The 17,400-nt window shown below is 54.4% G+C and overlaps 1 protein-coding gene across 2 annotated transcripts in view; it reads left to right on the forward strand.

The window, feature by feature from the left end:
- USH1C (USH1 protein network component harmonin) overlaps window positions 1-17,400 on the forward strand; it is a 99,129-nt gene that overhangs the window by 41,297 nt on the left and 40,432 nt on the right. For both annotated transcript variants that reach the window (XM_076058886.1, XM_076058887.1), the window contains exons 13-15: window positions 2,837-2,902; window positions 3,256-3,416; window positions 6,843-6,883. In XM_076058886.1, coding sequence (XP_075915001.1) covers window positions 2,837-2,902; window positions 3,256-3,416; window positions 6,843-6,883 — 268 coding nt within the window. The remainder of the gene's footprint in view (window positions 1-2,836; window positions 2,903-3,255; window positions 3,417-6,842; window positions 6,884-17,400) is intronic.

Below are 17,400 nucleotides of genomic sequence, written 5' to 3' on the forward strand. Positions count from 1 at the left end.
GGTGTGTGTGTGTGGTGTGTGTGGTGTGTGTGGTGTGTGTGGTGTGTGTGGTGTGTGTGGTGTGTGTGGTGTGTGTGTGTGGTGTGTGTGGTGTGTGTGGTGTGTGTGTGTGGTGTGTGTGGTGTGTGTGGTATGTGTGTGGTGTGTGTGTGGTGTGTGTGTGTGGTGTGTGTGTGGTGTGTGTGTGTGGTGTGTGTGTGTGTGGTGTGTGGTGTGTGTGGTGTGTGTGTGGTGTGTGTGTGGTGTGTGTGGTGTGTGTGTGTGGTGTGTGTGGTGTGTGTGGTATGTGTGTGGTGTGTGTGTGGTGTGTGTGTGTGTGTGTGGTGTGTGTGTGGTGTGTGTGTGGTGTGTGTGTGTGGTGTGTGTGTGTGGTGTGTGTGTGTGTGGTGTGTGTGTGTGGTGTGTGTGGTGTGTGTGGTGTGTGGTGTGTGTGTGGTATGTGTGTGTGTGGTGTGTGTGTGTGTGTGGTGTGTGTGTGTGGTGTGTGTGGTGTGTGTGTGGTGTGTGTGTGTGGTGTGTGGTGTGTGTGGTGTGTTCGTGGTGTGTGGTATGTGTGTGTGTGTGGTGTGTGTGTGGTGTGTGTGTGTGGTGTGTGTGTGTGTGGTGTGTGTGCGTGGTGTGTGTGTGGTGTGTGTGTGTGGTGTGTGGGTGGTGTGTGTGGTGTGTGTGGTGTGTGTGGTGTGTGTGTGTGTGTGTGTGGTGTGTGTGTGGTGTGTGTGTGTGGTGTGTGTGTGTGTGGTGTGTGTGTGGTGTGTGTGTGGTGTGGTGTGTGTGTTGTGTGTGTGGTGTGTGTGTGGTTTGTGTGTGGTGTGTGTGTGTGTGGTGTGTGTGTGTGTGGTGTGTGTGTGGTGTGTGTGGTGTGTGTGGTGTGTGTGTGGTGTGTGTGTGGTGTGTGTGTGGTGTGTGTGTGTGTGGTGTGTGTGTGTGTGTGGTGTGTGTGTGTGTGGTGTGTGTGGTGTGGTGTGTGTGTGTGGTGTGTGTGTGTGGTGTGGTGTGTGTGGTGTGTGTGGTGTGTGTGTGTGTGGTGTGTGGTGTGTGTGTGTGGTGTGTGGTGTGTGTGTGGTGTGTGTGTGGTGTGTGTGTGTGGTGTGTCTGTGGTGTGTGTGTGGTGTGTGTGTGTGTGGTGTGTGTATGTGGTGTGTGTGTGTGGTGTGTGTGTGGTGTGTGTGGTGTGTGTGTGTGGTGTGTGTGTGGTGTGTGTGTGGTGTGTGTGTGTGGTGTGTGTGTGTGGTGTGTGTGTGGTGTGTGTGGTGTGTGTGGTGTGTGTGTGGTGTGTGTGTGGTGTGTGTGTGGTGTGTGTGTGGTGTGTGTGGTGTGTGGTGTGTGTGTGTGGTGTGTGTGTGGTGTGTGTGGTGTGTGTGTGTGGTGTGTGTGTGGTGTGTGTGGTGTGTGTGTGGTGTGTGTGTGGTGTGTGTGCGTGTGGTGTGTGTGTGGTGTGTGTGTATGGTGTGTGTGTGTGGTGTGTGTGGTGTGTGTGTGTGGTGTGTGGTGTGTGTGTGTGGTGTGTGTGTGTGGTGTGTGTGTGGTGTGTGTGGTGTGTGTGGTGTGTGTGGTGTGTGTGTGGTGTGTGTGCGTGTGGTGTGTGTGCGTGTGGTGTGTGTGTGTGGTGTGTGTGTGGTGTGTGGTGTGTGTGTGGTGTGTGTATGTGTCTGTATGTGTGTGTGTGTGGTGTGTGTATGTGTCTGTATGTGTGTGTGGTGTGTGTGTGTGTATGTGTGTGTGGTGTGTATGTGTGTGTGGTGTGTATGTGTCTGTATGTGTGTGTGTGTGTGGTGTATGTGTGTGTGGTGTGTGTGGTGTGTGTGTGTGTGTGTATGTGGTGTGTTGTGTGTGTGTGGTGTGTGTGTGGTGTGTGTATGTGTGTATGTGTGTGTGGTGTGTGGTGTGTGTAAGTGTCTGTGTATGTGTGTGTGGTGTGTGTGTGTGTATGTGTGTGTGGTGTGTATGTGTGTGTGGTGTGTGTGTATATATGTATGTGTGTGTGGTGTGTGTGTGTATGTGTATGTGGTGTGTGTGTGTATATGTGTGTGTGTGTGTGTGTGGTGTGTGTGTGGTGTGTGTGTGTGTATATGTACGTGTGTGTGTTGTGTATATGTATGTGTGTGTGTGGTATGTGTATGTGGTGTGTGTGTGTGTATATGTATGTGTGTGTGTATGTGTGTGTGGTGTGTGTATATGTATGTGTGTGTGTATGTGTGTGTGGTGTGTGTATATGTATGTGTGTGTGTGTGTGGTGTGTGTATGTGTCTGTATGTGTGTGTGGTGTGTGTGTGTGTGTGTGTGGTGTGTATGTGTCTGTATGTGTGTGTGTGTGTGGTGTATGTGTGTGTGGTGTGTGTGGTGTGTGTGTGTGTGTATGTGGTGTGTTGTGTGTGTGTGTGGTGTGTGTATGTGTGTATGTGTGTGTGGTGTGTGGTGTGTGTAAGTGTCTGTGTATGTGTGTGTGGTGTGTGTGGTGTGTGTGTGTGTGTGTATGTGTGTGTGGTGTGTATGTGTGTGGTGTGTGTGTGTATATGTATGTGTGTGTGTGGTGTGTGTGTATGTGTATGTGTGTGTGGTGTGTGTGTGTATATATGTGTGTGTGTGTGGTGTGTGTGTGTATATGTATGTATGTGTGTGTGTGGTGTGTGTGTATGTGTATGTGGGGTGTGTGTATGTGTGTGTGGTGTGTGCATATGTATGTGTGTGTGTGTGTGGTGTATGTATGTGTGTGTGGTGTGTGTGTGGTGTATGTGTATGTGGTGTGTGTGTATGTGTGTGTGTGTGTTGTGTATATGTATGTGTGTGTGTGTGGTGTGTGTGTGTATATGTATGTGTGTGTGTGTGTGGTGTGTAGGAGGCAGGCCGACGTGGACAGGAAGCGCCAGGAGGAGGAGGAGAGTTATCGCAAGGAGCTACAGAGGTACGAGAAGCGTCATCATCAGCAGCAACATCGTCATCAGCAGCATCATCAGCAACATCACCAGCAGCATCATCAGCAGCATCATCAGCAGCAGCATCATCAGCAACAGCGTCATCAGTAGTTGTAGCAGCGGTGTCATTATCCGAACCATCAGCACCATCATCGTCATCAGCAAGGTGATTTTTTTTCGCTAAATCTGATGATGATGCTGCTGATGCTGCTGCTGATGATGCTGATGATGATGCTGATGATGCTGCTGATGATGCTGCTGATGATGCTGCTGATGATGCTGCTGATGCTGTTGATGATGTTGCTGATGATGATGCTGATGATGATGCTGATGATGATGGCAGGATCACGGAGATGGAGGAGAGATACAAACACGACTGGGAATCTGACTGGAAGACATCCAAAGAAAAGGCACCACCACCACCACAACAACAACCACAACCACCACCACCACAACCACCAAAGCAAGGGCCTCACTCCAAGTCGCCTGGTAGCAAGGGTACAGGTAGGGACACTGGGTGGGTTGGTGGGTGAATGGGTGAGTGGGTGAGTGGGTGAGTGGGTGAGTTAGTGAGTGGGTGAGTGAGTGTGTGAGTGAGTGGGTGAGTGGGTGGGTGAGTGGGTGAGTGGGTGGGTGAGTGGGTGGGTGAGTGGGTGGGTGAGTGGGTGAGTTAGTGAGTGGGTGAGTGGGTGAGTGAGTGGGTGAGTGGGTGAGTGAGTGGGTGAGTGGGTGAGTGAGTAGGTGAGTGAGTGGGTGAGTGAGTGGGTGAGTGGGTGAGTGAGTGGGTGGGTGAGTGGGTGGGTGAGTTAGTGAGCGGGTGAGTGGGTGGGTGAGTGAGTGGGTGAGTGAGTGTGTGGGTGAGTGGGTGAGTGAATGGGTGAGTGGGTGGGTGGGTGAGTGGGTGGGTGAGTTAGTGAGCGGGTGAGTGGGTGGGTGAGTGAGTGGGTGAGTGAGTGTGTGGGTGAGTGGGTGAGTGGGTGAGTGGGTGGGTGAGTGAGTGAGTGAGTGGGTGAGTGGTTGAGTGGGTGAGTGAGTGAGTGGGTGAGTGGGTGAGTAAGTGAGTCAGTGGGTGAGTGGGTGAGTGGGTGAGTGAGTGAGTGAGTTAGTGAGTGGGTGAGTGAGTGGGTGGGTGAGTGGTTGAGTGAGCGGGTGGGTAGTTGAGTGAGTTAGTGAGTGGGTGAATGGTTGAGTGAGTGGGTGGGTGAGTGGGTGAATGGTTGAGTGAGTGGGTGGGTGAGTGGGTGAGTGGGTGAGTGAGTGGTTGAGTGAGTTAGTGAGTGGGTGAGTGGTTGAGTGAGTGAGTGGGTGGGTGGGTGAGTGGGTGGGTGAGTGGTTGAGTGAGTTAGTGAGTGGTTGGGTGCGTGGGTGAGTGAGTGGTTGAGTGAGTTAGTGAGTGGGTGGTTGAGTGGGTGAGTGAGTGGGTGGGTGAGTGGGTGGGTGAGTGGTTGAGTGAGTTAGTGAGTGGATGGGTGAGTGGGTGAGTGGTTGAGTGAGTTAGTGAGTGGGTACGTGAGTGGTTGAGTGAGTGGGTGGGTGAGTGGTTGAGTGAGTTAGTGAGTTGGTGGGTGGGTCAGTGGGTGAGTGAGTCAGTGAGTGAGTGGGTGAGTGGTTGAGTGAGTTAGTGGGTGGGTGAGTGAGTGGGTGAATGAGTGGGTGAGCGAGTGAGTGAGTGGGTGAGTGAGTCAGTGAGTGAGTGGGTGAGTGGTTGAGTGAGTGGGTGAGTGAGCGAGTAGGTGAGTGAGTGAGTGAGTGGGTGGGTGGGTGGGTGAGTGAGTGGGTGGGTGGGTGGGTGAGTGGGTGAGTGAGTGGGTGAGCGAGTGAGTGAGTGGGTGAGCGAGTGAGTGGGTGGGTGAGTGGGTGGGTGAGTGGGTGAGTGAATGGGTGAGTGAGTGGGTGAGTGAGTGAGTGGGTGGGTGGGTGAGTTAGTAAGTGGGTGGGTGAGTGAGTTAGTGAGTGGGTGAGTGGGTGAGTGGGTGAGTGAGTGAGTGGGTGGGTTAGTGAGTGAGTAGGTGAGTGAGTAGGTGGGTGAGTGAGTGAGTGGGTGAGTGAGTGGGTGGGTGAGTAGTTGAGTGCGTGAATGAGTGGGTGAGTGAGTGAGTAGTTGAGTGAGTGGGTGAGTGAGTAGGTGAGTGAGTAGGTGAGTGAGTGAGTGAGCAGGTGAGTGAGTAAGCAGGTGAGTGAGTGAGTAGGTGAGTGGGTGAGTGAGTAGGTGAGTGAGTGAGTGGGTTAGTGAGTTAGTAAGTGGGTGGGTGAGTGAGTGGGTGAGTGAGTGGGTGGGTGAATGAGTGAGTGGGTGAGTGAGTGGGTGAATGAGTGAGTAGGTGAGTTAGTAGGTGAGTGAGTGTGAGTGAGTAGGTGATTGAATGAGTAGGTGAGTGAGTGAGTGAGTAGGTGAGTGAGTGAATGAGTGGGTGAGTGTGTGAGTGAGTGAGTGAGTAGGTGAGTGCATAGGTGAGTGAGTGAGTAGGTGAGTGAGTGAATGAGTGGGTGAGTGAATGAGTGGGTGAGTGAGTGAATGACTGGGTGAGTGAGTGGGTGAGTAGGTGAGTGAGTGAGTAGGTGAGTGAATGAGTAGGTGAGTGAGTGTGAGTGTGTGAGTGAGTGAGTGGGTGAGTGAGTGAATGAATGAGTGGGTGAGTGGGTGAGTAGGTGAGTGGGTGAGTGAGTGAATGAGTGGGTGAGTGAGTGGGTGAGTAGGTGAGTGAGTGAGTAGGTGAGTGAGTGGGTGAGTGAGTGAGTGAGTGGGTGAGTGAGTGAGTGAGTGGGTGGGTGGGTGAGTGAGTAGGTGAGTGAGTAGGTGAGTGGGTGAGTGAGTAGGTGAGTGAGTGGGTGAGTGAGTAGGTGAGTGAGTGGGTGAGTGAGTAGGTGAGTGAGTGGGTGAGTGAGTAGGTGAGTGAGTAGGTGAGTGAGTGGGTGAGTGAGTAGGTGAGTGAGTGGGTGAGTGAGTAGGTGAGTGAGTGGGTGAGTGAGTGAGTGAGTAGGTGAGTGAGTGGGTGGGTGAGTGAGTAGGTGAGTGAGTGAGTGAGTAGGTGAGTGAGTGAGTGGGTGAGTGAGTAGGTGAGTGAGTGAGTGGGTGAGTGAGTGAATAGGTGAGTCAGTGAGTGAGTAGGTGAGTGAGTGAGTGGGTGAGTGAATGAGTGGCTGAGTGAGTGAATGAGTGGGTGAGTGAATGAGTGAGTGAGTGAATGAGTGGGTAAGTGAGTGATTGAGTGGGTGAGTGAGTGGGTGAGTAGGTGAGTGAGTGAGTGGGTGAGTAGGTGAGTGAGTGAGTAGGTGAGTGAGTGAATAGGTGAGTGAGTGAGTGGGTGAGTGGGTGAGTGAGTGGGTGAGTGGGTGAGTGAGTGAGTGAGTAGGTGAGTGAGTAGGTGAATGAGTAGGTGAGTGAGTGAGTAGGTGAGTGAGTGAGTAGGTGAGTGAGTAAGTGAGTAGGTGAGTGAGTGAGTGAGTAGGTGAGTGGGTGAGTAGGTGAGTGAGTGAGTGAGTAGGTGAGTGAGTAGGTGAGTGAGTGAGTGAGTAGGTGAGTAAGTGACTGGGTGAGTGAGTGAGTGAGTAGGTGAGTGAGTGAGGAGCTGAGTGAGTGGGTGAGTGAGTAGGTGAGTGAGTGGGTGAGTGAGTGAGTAGGTGAGTGAGTAGGTGAGTGAGTGAGTAGGTGAGTGAGTGAATGAGTGGGTGAGTGAATGAGTGGGTGAGTGAGTGAATGAGTGGGTGAGTGAATGAGTGGGTGAGTGAGTGAGTGAATGAGTGGGTGAGTGAGTGAATGAGTGGGTGAGTGAGTGAATGAGTGGGTGAGTGAGTGAATGAGTGGGTGAGTCAGTGCCGGTCTTCATAGGCGCTGCTACTCGCTAACAGCACTTGCCCCAAGAGGCTGTGAAGGCTATGTGGGGGAGCTTTGCCTGTGTATCTGCGTGTCCACCCCGCCGGTGTATCCAGGTACTGGGCAGGTCGACGCTTCTGACGGGACACTCACAGAGGTTCGGTCATTTAACCATCGCCACCACCACCATCACCACCACCATCACCATCATCATCGCCATCACAGCCATCACCACCACCATCACAGCCATCGCCATCACCTTCACAGCCATCACCACCATCACAGCCATTACCATCACCATCACAGCCATTACTGCCACCATCACCACCACCATCACAGCCATCACCACCACCATCACAGCCATCACCGCCACCATCACAGCCATCACCACCATCATCACAGCCATCGCCATCACCATCACCACCATCAGCACCATCACCATCACAGCCATCACCACCACCATCACCACCACCATCACAGCCATCACCACCACCATCACCGCCACCATCACAGCCATCACCGCCACCATCACTGCCATCACCACCACCATCACAGCCATCACTACCACCATCACAGCCATCACCATCACAGCCATCACCACCACCATCACAGCCATCACCACCACCATCACCGCCACCATCACAGCCATCACCGCCACCATCACTGCCATCACCACCACCATCACAGCCATCACTACCACCATCACAGCCATCACCATCACAGCCATCACCACCACCATCACAGCCATCACCATCACCATCACAGCCATCACCACCACCATCACAGCCATCACCACCACCATCACAGCCATCACTGCCACCATCACAGCCATCACCATCACAGCCATCACCACCACCATCACAGCCATCACTGCCACCATCACCACCACCATCACAGCCATCACCATCACAGCCATCACCATCACAGCCACCATCACAGCCATCACAGCCATCACCACCACCATCACAGCCATTACCGCCACCATCACCGCCACCATCACAGCCATCACCACCACCATCACAGCCATCACCATCACAGCCATCACCATCACCACCATCACCACCACCATCACAGCCATCACCACCACCATCACAGCCATCACCATCACAGCCATCACCACCACCATCACAGCCATCACCACCACCATCACAGCCATCACCACCACCATCACAGCCATCACCATCACAGCCATCACCATCACCACCATCACCACCACCATCACAGCCATCACCACCACCATCACAGCCATCACCATCACAGCCATCACCACCACCATCACAGCCATCACCACCACCATCACAGCCATCACCACCACCATCACAGCCATCACCACCATCACAGCCATCACCATCACAGCCATCACCACCACCATCACAGCCATCACTAGCACCATCACAGCCATCACCACCACCATCACAGCCATCACCACCACCATCACAGCCATCACCATCACAGCCATCACCATCACCACCATCAGCACCATCACCACCACCATCACAGCCATCACCACCACCATCACAGCCATCACCACCACCATCACAGCCATCACCACCATCATCACCATCACCACCATCACCACCATCACAGTGATCTTGAGCGTCGCCTTGTCTGGTGATGGAGTCGGGGAACTCCTCCCGTTGGTGATGGTGGTGCATGTGGTGTGTGGTGTGTGTGTGTCTGTGTGTTTGGTGTGTGTGTGTGTCTGTGTGTTTGGTGTGTGTGTGTGTGTCTGTGTGTGTGGTGCGTGTTGTGTGTGTGTTTGTGTGTGTGGTGTCTGTGGTGTGTGTGTCTGTGTGTGTGTGGTGTGTGTGTGGTGTGTGTGTGTGAGTGTGGTGTGTGTGTGTGAGTGTGGTGTGTGTGTGCGTGTGCGTGTGTGTGTGATGTATGTGTGTGTGCGTTTGTGTGGTGTGTGTGTGGTGTGTGTGTGGTGTGTGTGTGGTGTGAGTGTGGTGTGTGTGTGCGTGTGTGTGTGTGTGTGGTGTGAGTGTGGTTTGTGTGCGTGTGTGTGTGTGTGTGTGGTGTGTGTGTGTGCGTGTGCACGTGTGTGTGTGAGTGTGGTGTGAGTGTGGTGTGTGTGCGTGTGTGTGTGTGTGGAGTGTGTGTGTGCACGTGTGTGTGTGAGTGTGGTGTGAGTGTGGTGTGTGTGTGCGTGTGCACGTGTGTGTGTGTGTGTGGTGTGTGTGATGATGGGAGTTGTCATGGTGATGGGGTGATGATGATGATGATGGGGGCGTGATGATGGTAATGATGGTGATGATGGTGATGATGGCCAGGTGATGGTGATGATGGTGATGATGGGGGGGGGGGGGGGTGATGGTGTCTTGTTGATGTTGTGTTGTTCATAATGTTGATGTGTTGTTGTTGATTTGTTGTTGTTGATGTGTTGTTGATGTGTTGTTGATGTGTTGTTGTTGTTGGTGATGTTGGTGATGTTGATGTGTTGTTGTTGTTGGTGATGTTTGTGATGTTGATGTGGTGTTGATGTGTTGATGTTTGTTGTTGTTGTTGTTGATGTTGGTGATGTTTGTGATGTTGGTGTTGTTGATGTGTTGGTGATGTTGGTGATGTTGGTGATGTTGATGTGTTGTTGATGTTGATGATGTTTGTGATGTCAACGCGATGTTGTTTTTTTGACGTCATCACCACCACGACAATCATCACCATCATCACCATCATCACCATCATCATCACCATCATCACCACCACCATCACCACCACCATCACCACCATCATCATCACCATCACCACCACCACCACCATCACCATCACCACCACCACCATCACCACCATCACCACCACCATCACCACCACCACCATCACCACCACCACCATCACCACCACCACCACCACCACCCCTCCCCCCACCCATCCCAACCCTTCCCTCTTGACTCTGCATCTCATGGAGCTGCAATGCCGCCCTTCATAGCCGCTAACAGCACTTGCCCTGCCGCGTGTTGAGAGGCTACACGGGGGACCTTTGTCTTTGTGCGTCATGGTGCTTGCTAACAGCACTTGCCCTGCCGCGTGTTGAGAGGCTACACGGGGGACCTTTGTCTTTGTGCGTCATGGTGCTTGCTAACAGCACTTGTCCCTGCTGTGCCTTGAGAGGCTATACGGGAACCTTTGTCTTTGTCATGATGCTCACAGACAGCACTTGCCCCTGCCGCGTGTTGAGGCTACACGGGGGACCTTTGTCTTTGTGACGGTGCTCGCTAACAGCACTTGCCCCTGCCGCGTGTTGAGGCTACACGGGGGACCTTTGTCTTTGTCATGATGCTCACAGACAGCACTTGCCCCTGCCGTCCATTGAGAGTCTACACGGGGGACCTTTGTCTTTGTGTGTGATTGTGGCTGCCCAGTGCTGGGATGGGTCTATCGCTATGAGGGTCACTTCCCCACCCTCAAGAAGGTGATGATGCTGTTTGCTGTGCCGTGTTGTGCTGTGTTTGCTGTGATTATGATGATGATGATTGTGACTACTGCGCATGCTCATTAGTCACGGTTGTTGATGTGATGCCCAGCAACGTAAGGGAAAACTTCCTGTTGAGATGTGGGCCTCAGTCAGGCTCTTGAGACTTACAAGGTCTGGAGACTCGGGGTGTAGAGACTCGGGGTCTAGAGACTCGGGGTCTAGAGACTCGGGGTGTAGACACTCGGGGTCTAGAGACTCGGGGTCTAGAGACTCGGGGTCTAGAGACTCGGGGTGTAGAGACTCGGGGTGTAGAGGCTCGGGGTCTAGAGACTCGGGGTCTAGAGACTCAGGGTCTAGAGACTCGGGGTGTAGAGACTCAGGGTCTAGAGACTTGGGGTGTAGAGACTCGGGGTGTAGAGACTCGGGGTGTAGAGACTCGGGGTCTAGAGACTCGGGGTCTAGAGGCTCGAGGTCTAGAGACTCAGGGTGTAGAGACTCGGGGTGTAGAGACTCGGGGTGTAGAGACTCGGGGTGTAGAGACTCGGGGTCTAGAGACTCCGGGTGTAGAGACTCGGGGTCTAGAGACTCGGGGTCTAGAGACTCGGGGTCTAGAGTCTCGGGGTCTAGAGGCTCGGGGTCTAGAGACTCGGGGTGTAGAGACTCGGGGTGTAGAGACTCGGGGTGTAGAGACTCGGGGTGTAGAGACTCGGGGTCTAGAGACTCGGGGTGTAGAGACTCGGGGTCTAGAGACTCGGGGTCTAGAGACTCGGGGTCTAGAGACTCGGGGTCTAGAGGCTCGGGGTCTAGAGACTCGGGGTGTAGAGACTCGGGGTGTAGAGACTCGGGGTGTAGAGACTCGGGGTGTAGAGACTCGATCGTACTCACTCCTCCTTATTACCGGAACATTCATGGAACCGGAACACATCAAAAATATTGTAAACATTCAAAGCCGCGATGGCTAGAGATGTTGACTACCTCGCCTGGTCTACAGGAGGTCGTGAGTTCGATCCTGACCATGACGATGCCTACTGCTGTTTGTGTGTGGCTAGGAGTTGTTGACTACCTCGCATGGTATACAGAAGGTCGTGGGTTCGATCCTGACCATGACGATGCCTGCTGCTGTATATTTGTGTGTGGCTAGGAGATGTTGACTACCTCGCCTAGTCTACAGGAGGTCGTGGGTTCGATCCTGACCCTGACGATGCCTGCTGCTGTATATTTGTGTGTGGCTAGGAAATGTTGACTACCTCGCCTGGTCTACAGGAGGTCGTGGGTTCGATCCCGACCCTGACGACGCCTGCTGATGTATATGTGGAGTCTGCGTCTCTCTCCCCGTGGTGGTCGCTGCGTGGATTTGTCTCCGTGCCCTCCTCCGGTTTTCCCCTCCACGTTTAGAATCAACGTCACCACACGTTCAGAGTAGCTGGCTGCTGATGTGAATGTCCACACGGTGGTGATGGTGTCAGCCACGTGGGTGAGCTGTTGTCATTTGTGATAGCCAGGTCACGTGTCTGAAAGAGAGCCACATAGCTCAGTGAGGCCTGACTACCTGGTAACATACAAAATAGTGGTTATATATTCGTGTGAAAACCACACCCGATGATGATTGCTTGTGTTGCAGTCGAAACGTCGTGATAATTTTGTTTTATATTTTTATTATTCAATTGTTTCCCTTCTACGTGGTGGTGACTTTACCGAACGAACCAGGAATAAGAATCCCTGCAGTCACGAAAGCTTAAAATGAAAAGTAGTGGTTAGTTTAAAATAGTTTAGTGGTCAGTTTAATACACAACGGCCTCCTCCGCCGCCCTGTCCCTGGTCTCCTCTGTCCCGTGTTGTCCGATCTCCGTGTCCGACTAAACAAAGGCCGATGCGTCTGTCTGTCCCGTCGTCTTTCCGGCCGGACGGGACGGCAGAAGTCGAAGGGAACGGCGAGCCGGAGGGCAGCGGCGCCGGACGCCCCGGGGGCGGCCTCCTCCTCCTCCACGGCGGCCGCTGCCGCGGATGAGGAGGAGGCCCCCGCGGGGGCCGCCGTGGCCTCCGTGGAGCTGAAGAAGAGCCGCAAGGAGGTGGAGTTTGAGGGGCGGCTCCTGCGGGAGCGGGAGGAGGCCGTCAAGAAGGAGAAGCGCCTCAAGATCAACCGCCTGGCGCAGGAGGTGAGGCCGAGGCGGGGACCGGCGGGCCGCCCCCCCGCTCCGTTGGGGCCGTTGTTAAGCGACCAGAGTCGGTGTTTCGTATTGTGCCAGGCAGTGAGGCCTCGCGGCTCCACAGTTCCGCTACCCTGACCCGGCGGGTGATTTTCCCTCGACGGGGGATGCCGTGAGCGGGAATCGAATTCGGGGTTGCCGGGTTCGTAGTGCGGCGTAGCGCGCCAACCGCTACAATACAGCATGGAGCCTTAAGAGACTGTCGGGGTAAGTTCTGTTAGCGAGCACCTATGGAGGCCGCTACGGCGCACGAGGCGGTGGGTGGCCAGCACCACACCCTCCTGGCGATGTTTACTACACGCAGCGCCACGTACTCATTTAAGTCTGAGTCAACCTAGGAGAGGCCCAGGACCAGTTCAGATAATCGTCACTGGTGTCGGCCGTGAGCGGGAATCGAACTCGGGCCGCTGGGTTCGTAGTGCAGCGTAGCGCTATCCGCTACACTACCGCTCTACACTACACAAACACACACGTACACACACACACACAGACACACATACAGACACACATACAGGAGATAGACAGAGGTAGGAGATAGAGACAGGAGATGAGTCTGAACTGGCCATCATCTCTGGCTGAGTGGAATCTGTCCGCGGTGCACATTCAACTGGGTTGTCAACCTGACGATTCACGTTTTTATCAGTGGTGAGTTTTATTTATTTATTTGTGTCGATGATTTTCGAGATGGTTTTGGGGTTTATGTTTTACTCTTCCAGTCTCATTTTGGCACGGACTTGAGTGGGGGCTCGTCCGGGACTGATTCTGCTGTTCAGATTTTCTCGCTTGAGGTTCCGACATGACTGGCTTATACATTTGGAAACCGCGCGTTTAGACTATTCATATTATATTGGCTGCTATGAAGGTCCAAATGATGGGGCCACTTTATTGAGCGGCTATTATTTGTGATGGCCAGGTCGTTAATACCCTCAGTAGGACTTTGCCTGCTAGGATGGGGATGGTGTAGTGTTGTATTGTGGCTGTGTTTGGGTGATTAATTTACCTTTCTCGTACGTTGCACACCTATCGTGTTTTTGTATTGTTGTAACGTTCTGATCGCGTGCCCCGATTGGACAGCTATGATGTAAAGAGCTTCATAGCTCATCGGATTCCTCACGCTGCAGTCTGAATACTGATTCCAATTCTGAATCGTGACGCGAATCAGAATTGGAATCCATGTAGCCCGCATGCCCAGCCACCGCATGCCGAAACAGCTTTTGTTCGGCCGGATCGAGGGGGCTAAGCGGGCGCGGCTCGGGCTAGAGAAGAGATGGAGTGATGTGGTACAGGAGGACGTGGAGCTGAGTGGACTTGCCGATGACTGGTACCAGCGGTGTCAAGATTGGCCTCTGTGGAGGAGGCTCGTGAAGGACGCTACTGGGCAGTTGGAGGCAGTCGCTCTCCGACAACAACGGAGGGCGGAGGAGCGACGCTCACAACAACGAGCGGAGCGCCGGGTGGCTAAAGCACAGCAGGTTGGCACAGTAGGGGGCATCAGCCAATCGTCTCAGTCAGTCGACCCGTGGCACCTGCTGGGTCTGCCCCGTGACCTCCTGCCAGCGGGCGTTCGACACTTCACGTGGCCTCAAGGTGCACATGGCCTGGCGCGAGCGTCGTGGTGACGTCACCGCCACTTAGTCGCGAGTGGCGGTTGTTGTTGTTGTTGTGGGGGTGGAGGTGTCCGAGTCGGAGCGGGAGGAGTGTGGAGCCGTGGGTCACGTGCAGGGCTGGGTGGAGAAGCTGTGCCACACGCGCCTGCAGCAGATGGCGCCCGCCCACAGCGAGGTGCCACCCACAGAGGTAGCCAACCTGGTGCTGCTGCTGCTGGTGGTGGTGGTGAAAGTGGTGGTGTTAGTGGTGGTGGTGAAAGTGGTGGTGGTGAAAGTGGTGCTGGTGGTGCTGGTGGTGTTAGTGGCGATGATGAGAGAAGTGGTGATGATGACGGTGATGGTGGTGACGGTAGTGATAATGAAAGTGATGGTGGTGATGGGGATAATGAAAGTGGTGATGGTGAAGACAATCACCATCACTGTCGTCAGCTATCTACCTTGTGTGCTGTGTATCTTGTCACCGTTCTTCAATTACGGATCGATTAGTTTACTCTGAGATCTGATCTTCCCGAGTCTCTACACCCCGAGTCTCTACACCCTGAGTCTCTAGACCCTGAGTTTCTAGACCCCGAGTCTCTACACCCCGAGTCTCTACACCACGAGTCTCTAGACCCCGAGTCTCTACACCCCGAGTCTCTACACTGTGAGTCTCTACACCCCGAGTCTCTACACCCCGAGTCTCTAGACCCCGAGTCTCTAGACCCCGAGTCTCTACACCGTGAGTCTCTACACCCCGAGTCTCTACACCGAGTCTCTACACCCCGAGTCTCTAGACCCCGAGTCTCTACACCCCGAGTCTCTAGACCCCGAGTCTCTACACCCCGAGTCTCTACACCCCGAGTCTCTACACCGTGAGTCTCTACACCCCGAGTCTCTACACCCCGAGTCTCTACACCCCGAGTCTCTACGGCCCGAGTCTCTACGGCCCGAGTCTCTAGACCCCGAGTCTCTACACCCTGAGTCTCTAGACCCCGAGTCTCTAGACCCCGAGTCTCTACACCCCGAGTGTCTACACCCCGAGTGTCTACACCCCGAGTCTCTACACCGTGAGTCTCTAGACCCCGAGTGTCTACACCCCGAGTCTCTACACCCCGAGTCTCTACACCCCGAGTCTCTACACCGTGAGTCTCTAGACCCCGAGTGTCTACACCCCGAGTGTCTACACCCCGAGTCTCTACACCCCAAGTCTCTACACCCCAAGTCTCTACACCCGAGTCTTTCCACCCCGAGTCTTTCCACCCCGAGTCTCTACACCCCGAGTCTCTAGACCCCGAGTGTGTACACCCCGAGTCTCTACACCCCGAGTCTCTAGACCCCGAGTCTCTACACCCCGAGTCTCTACACCCCGAGTCTCTACACCCCGAGTGTGTAGACCCCGAGTCTCTAGACCCCGAGTCTCTAGACCCCGAGTCTCTAGACCCCGAGTGTGTAGACTCTTAGTGGCGGTGTCTGTGGGTGTTGGGGCCGTTCCCGTCGCCCGGCCCAGGCCTCCATGGCGAGGAGTCCTGGAGAGGACCGCCCGGAGGAGTTGGCCTGGGCTCCCCCTCGCCACGGGGCGCCACTCATCACCACCGACCTCGATGACCTCGAGTTGGACGGCGCTCCTGGTATGTCGCCAAGGTCATAGGGTCAAAGGGCGGCACTTGTAACTCTGATAGTGAGTGTGTGATAGTGTGTGTGTGATAGTGAGCGTGTGGGTGATAGTGAGTGTGTGTGATAGTGACTGACAAAACAACCCCCTACCTTCTTACGGTGCCGGACGGGCAACTCTGTCGTGGACAGTGCTGTGGGGGGAGGGCCAATTCCGATTGGCCCCTCCCCTCATGGCGTCTGTGACCACCACAGTGGCTAAACGGGAGCTCTGGACGGGTGCGAGGGGCTGGTAACCTCTCCACCTTCAAAAATTTGACCACAAAACCACGAATTAAAATTGTAACGAATAAGCTTGTGCCGGAGGCCCCGGGGGGACAGGCGTCTATGACGTCTCCTGGCCAAACCCCAATTGGCGGAGCCAGGAGATTGAATCTCTACCATCGGGGCTCCTCCAGAAACAACGAAAAGCCACTTCGTGTGGCCACGTGGAATGTTCGAACGCTCACTGCGGAGGAGAGGCTGCCACTCCTCTGTCGGGAGCTGGACCGGTACCGCCTGGATCTATGTGGCATTCAGGAGGTCCAGTGGACCGGCTTTGGCTCCTGCTACTGAGGGTTGGACAGTCCTCTACTCGGGACAGCAGACTGCCAAACAACAGGGTGTGGCTCTTTTGAACAAAAGAATGAAGAGGGCGTGGGAGCGTGGCGGTGAGGTGTGGGAAGCTGTAAGCCCCAGGCTACTTTGGGCTCGCCTTCCCATCAACCGGAGGTGAGGAGTGGTGGTCGTGGTTATTTATGCACCCACTGAAGACGAACATCCGTGGAGGGATGCAGGCAAGGCAAATGAGTCAGATGCCTTCTATGACCTGTCACAGGTGCTGGCAAAAGTGGCCCCTCGAGATAGAGTCATCTTGTTGGGTGACTTCAATGCCCGAGTTGGTCATGATGCTGGCACCTGGTTTGGAGTGATTGGAGGGCATGGGCCAGATCAACTCAATAACAACGGTAGGAGGCTGCTAGATTTTTGTGCAGCCCATGGGCTTGTAATTACCAACACGCTGTTCCGGGATCGGCGCATCCACACCACATCATGGATGCAGGCCGGGTCCAAGCAAGAACATCTGCTGGACTACATAGTGACGGACCAGCGGATGCGAGCCCATGTCCTTGACACCAGGACCTACCGTGGAGCTGATCTGCCCTCTGACCATCTACTAGTCATCTGTAAGATGCACCTGCCATTCTTCCACTCCGGTGGTGGGTGTACACCCAGGACCCCATTCAAACCCACAGTGGCCTGGTCTCAGTTATCTGATGAAAGTTGCAAGCGAGAATTTCATCATCGCTTGCGGCTGGGGTTGGCATCGTCCCCCACTCCTCCTGATGTCGAGGGTAAATGGGCGAGGTTTAGGACTGTGACTCATGCAGCTGCAATGGCTGCTTTGGGTATGCGGTCCAGACCTCCCCAGACACCTTCATGATGGTGAGCGGGCCCAGGTAAAACTACGTGGCCGGGAGTCGGAGTACATAGCCACCGTGCTAACTGGAGGCTCGGACTTCACGCTTCATAACAGCCCACCCCTCCCTCCCTCCCACCCCTCCCTCCCTCCCCCACCCCTCCCTCCCCCCCATCTTCTCCGGTGCCAAAAGTCCACACCTCAGCTGCCCGACAGCTGTCAAGGCCCATGGATCACTATCAGCAGCAGCAGCAGCAGCAGAATCAGCAGCAGCAGCAGAATCAGCAGCAGCATCAGCAGCAGAAGAAACCTGGAAGGACGGGGAGCTTTTGTATTCCAACATCGATGATGAAGCCATCATCGTCGCCATCCACCTCCTCTGCGTTCACCCGGCCAGGG

The sequence above is a fragment of the Petromyzon marinus genome (assembly GCF_048934315.1).
Source record: "Petromyzon marinus isolate PM22_M1 ecotype Great Lakes invasive population chromosome 80 unlocalized genomic scaffold, UKy_Petmar_22M1.pri1.0 chr80_unloc.2, whole genome shotgun sequence".
Classification (NCBI taxonomy): Eukaryota; Metazoa; Chordata; class Hyperoartia; order Petromyzontiformes; family Petromyzontidae; genus Petromyzon; species Petromyzon marinus.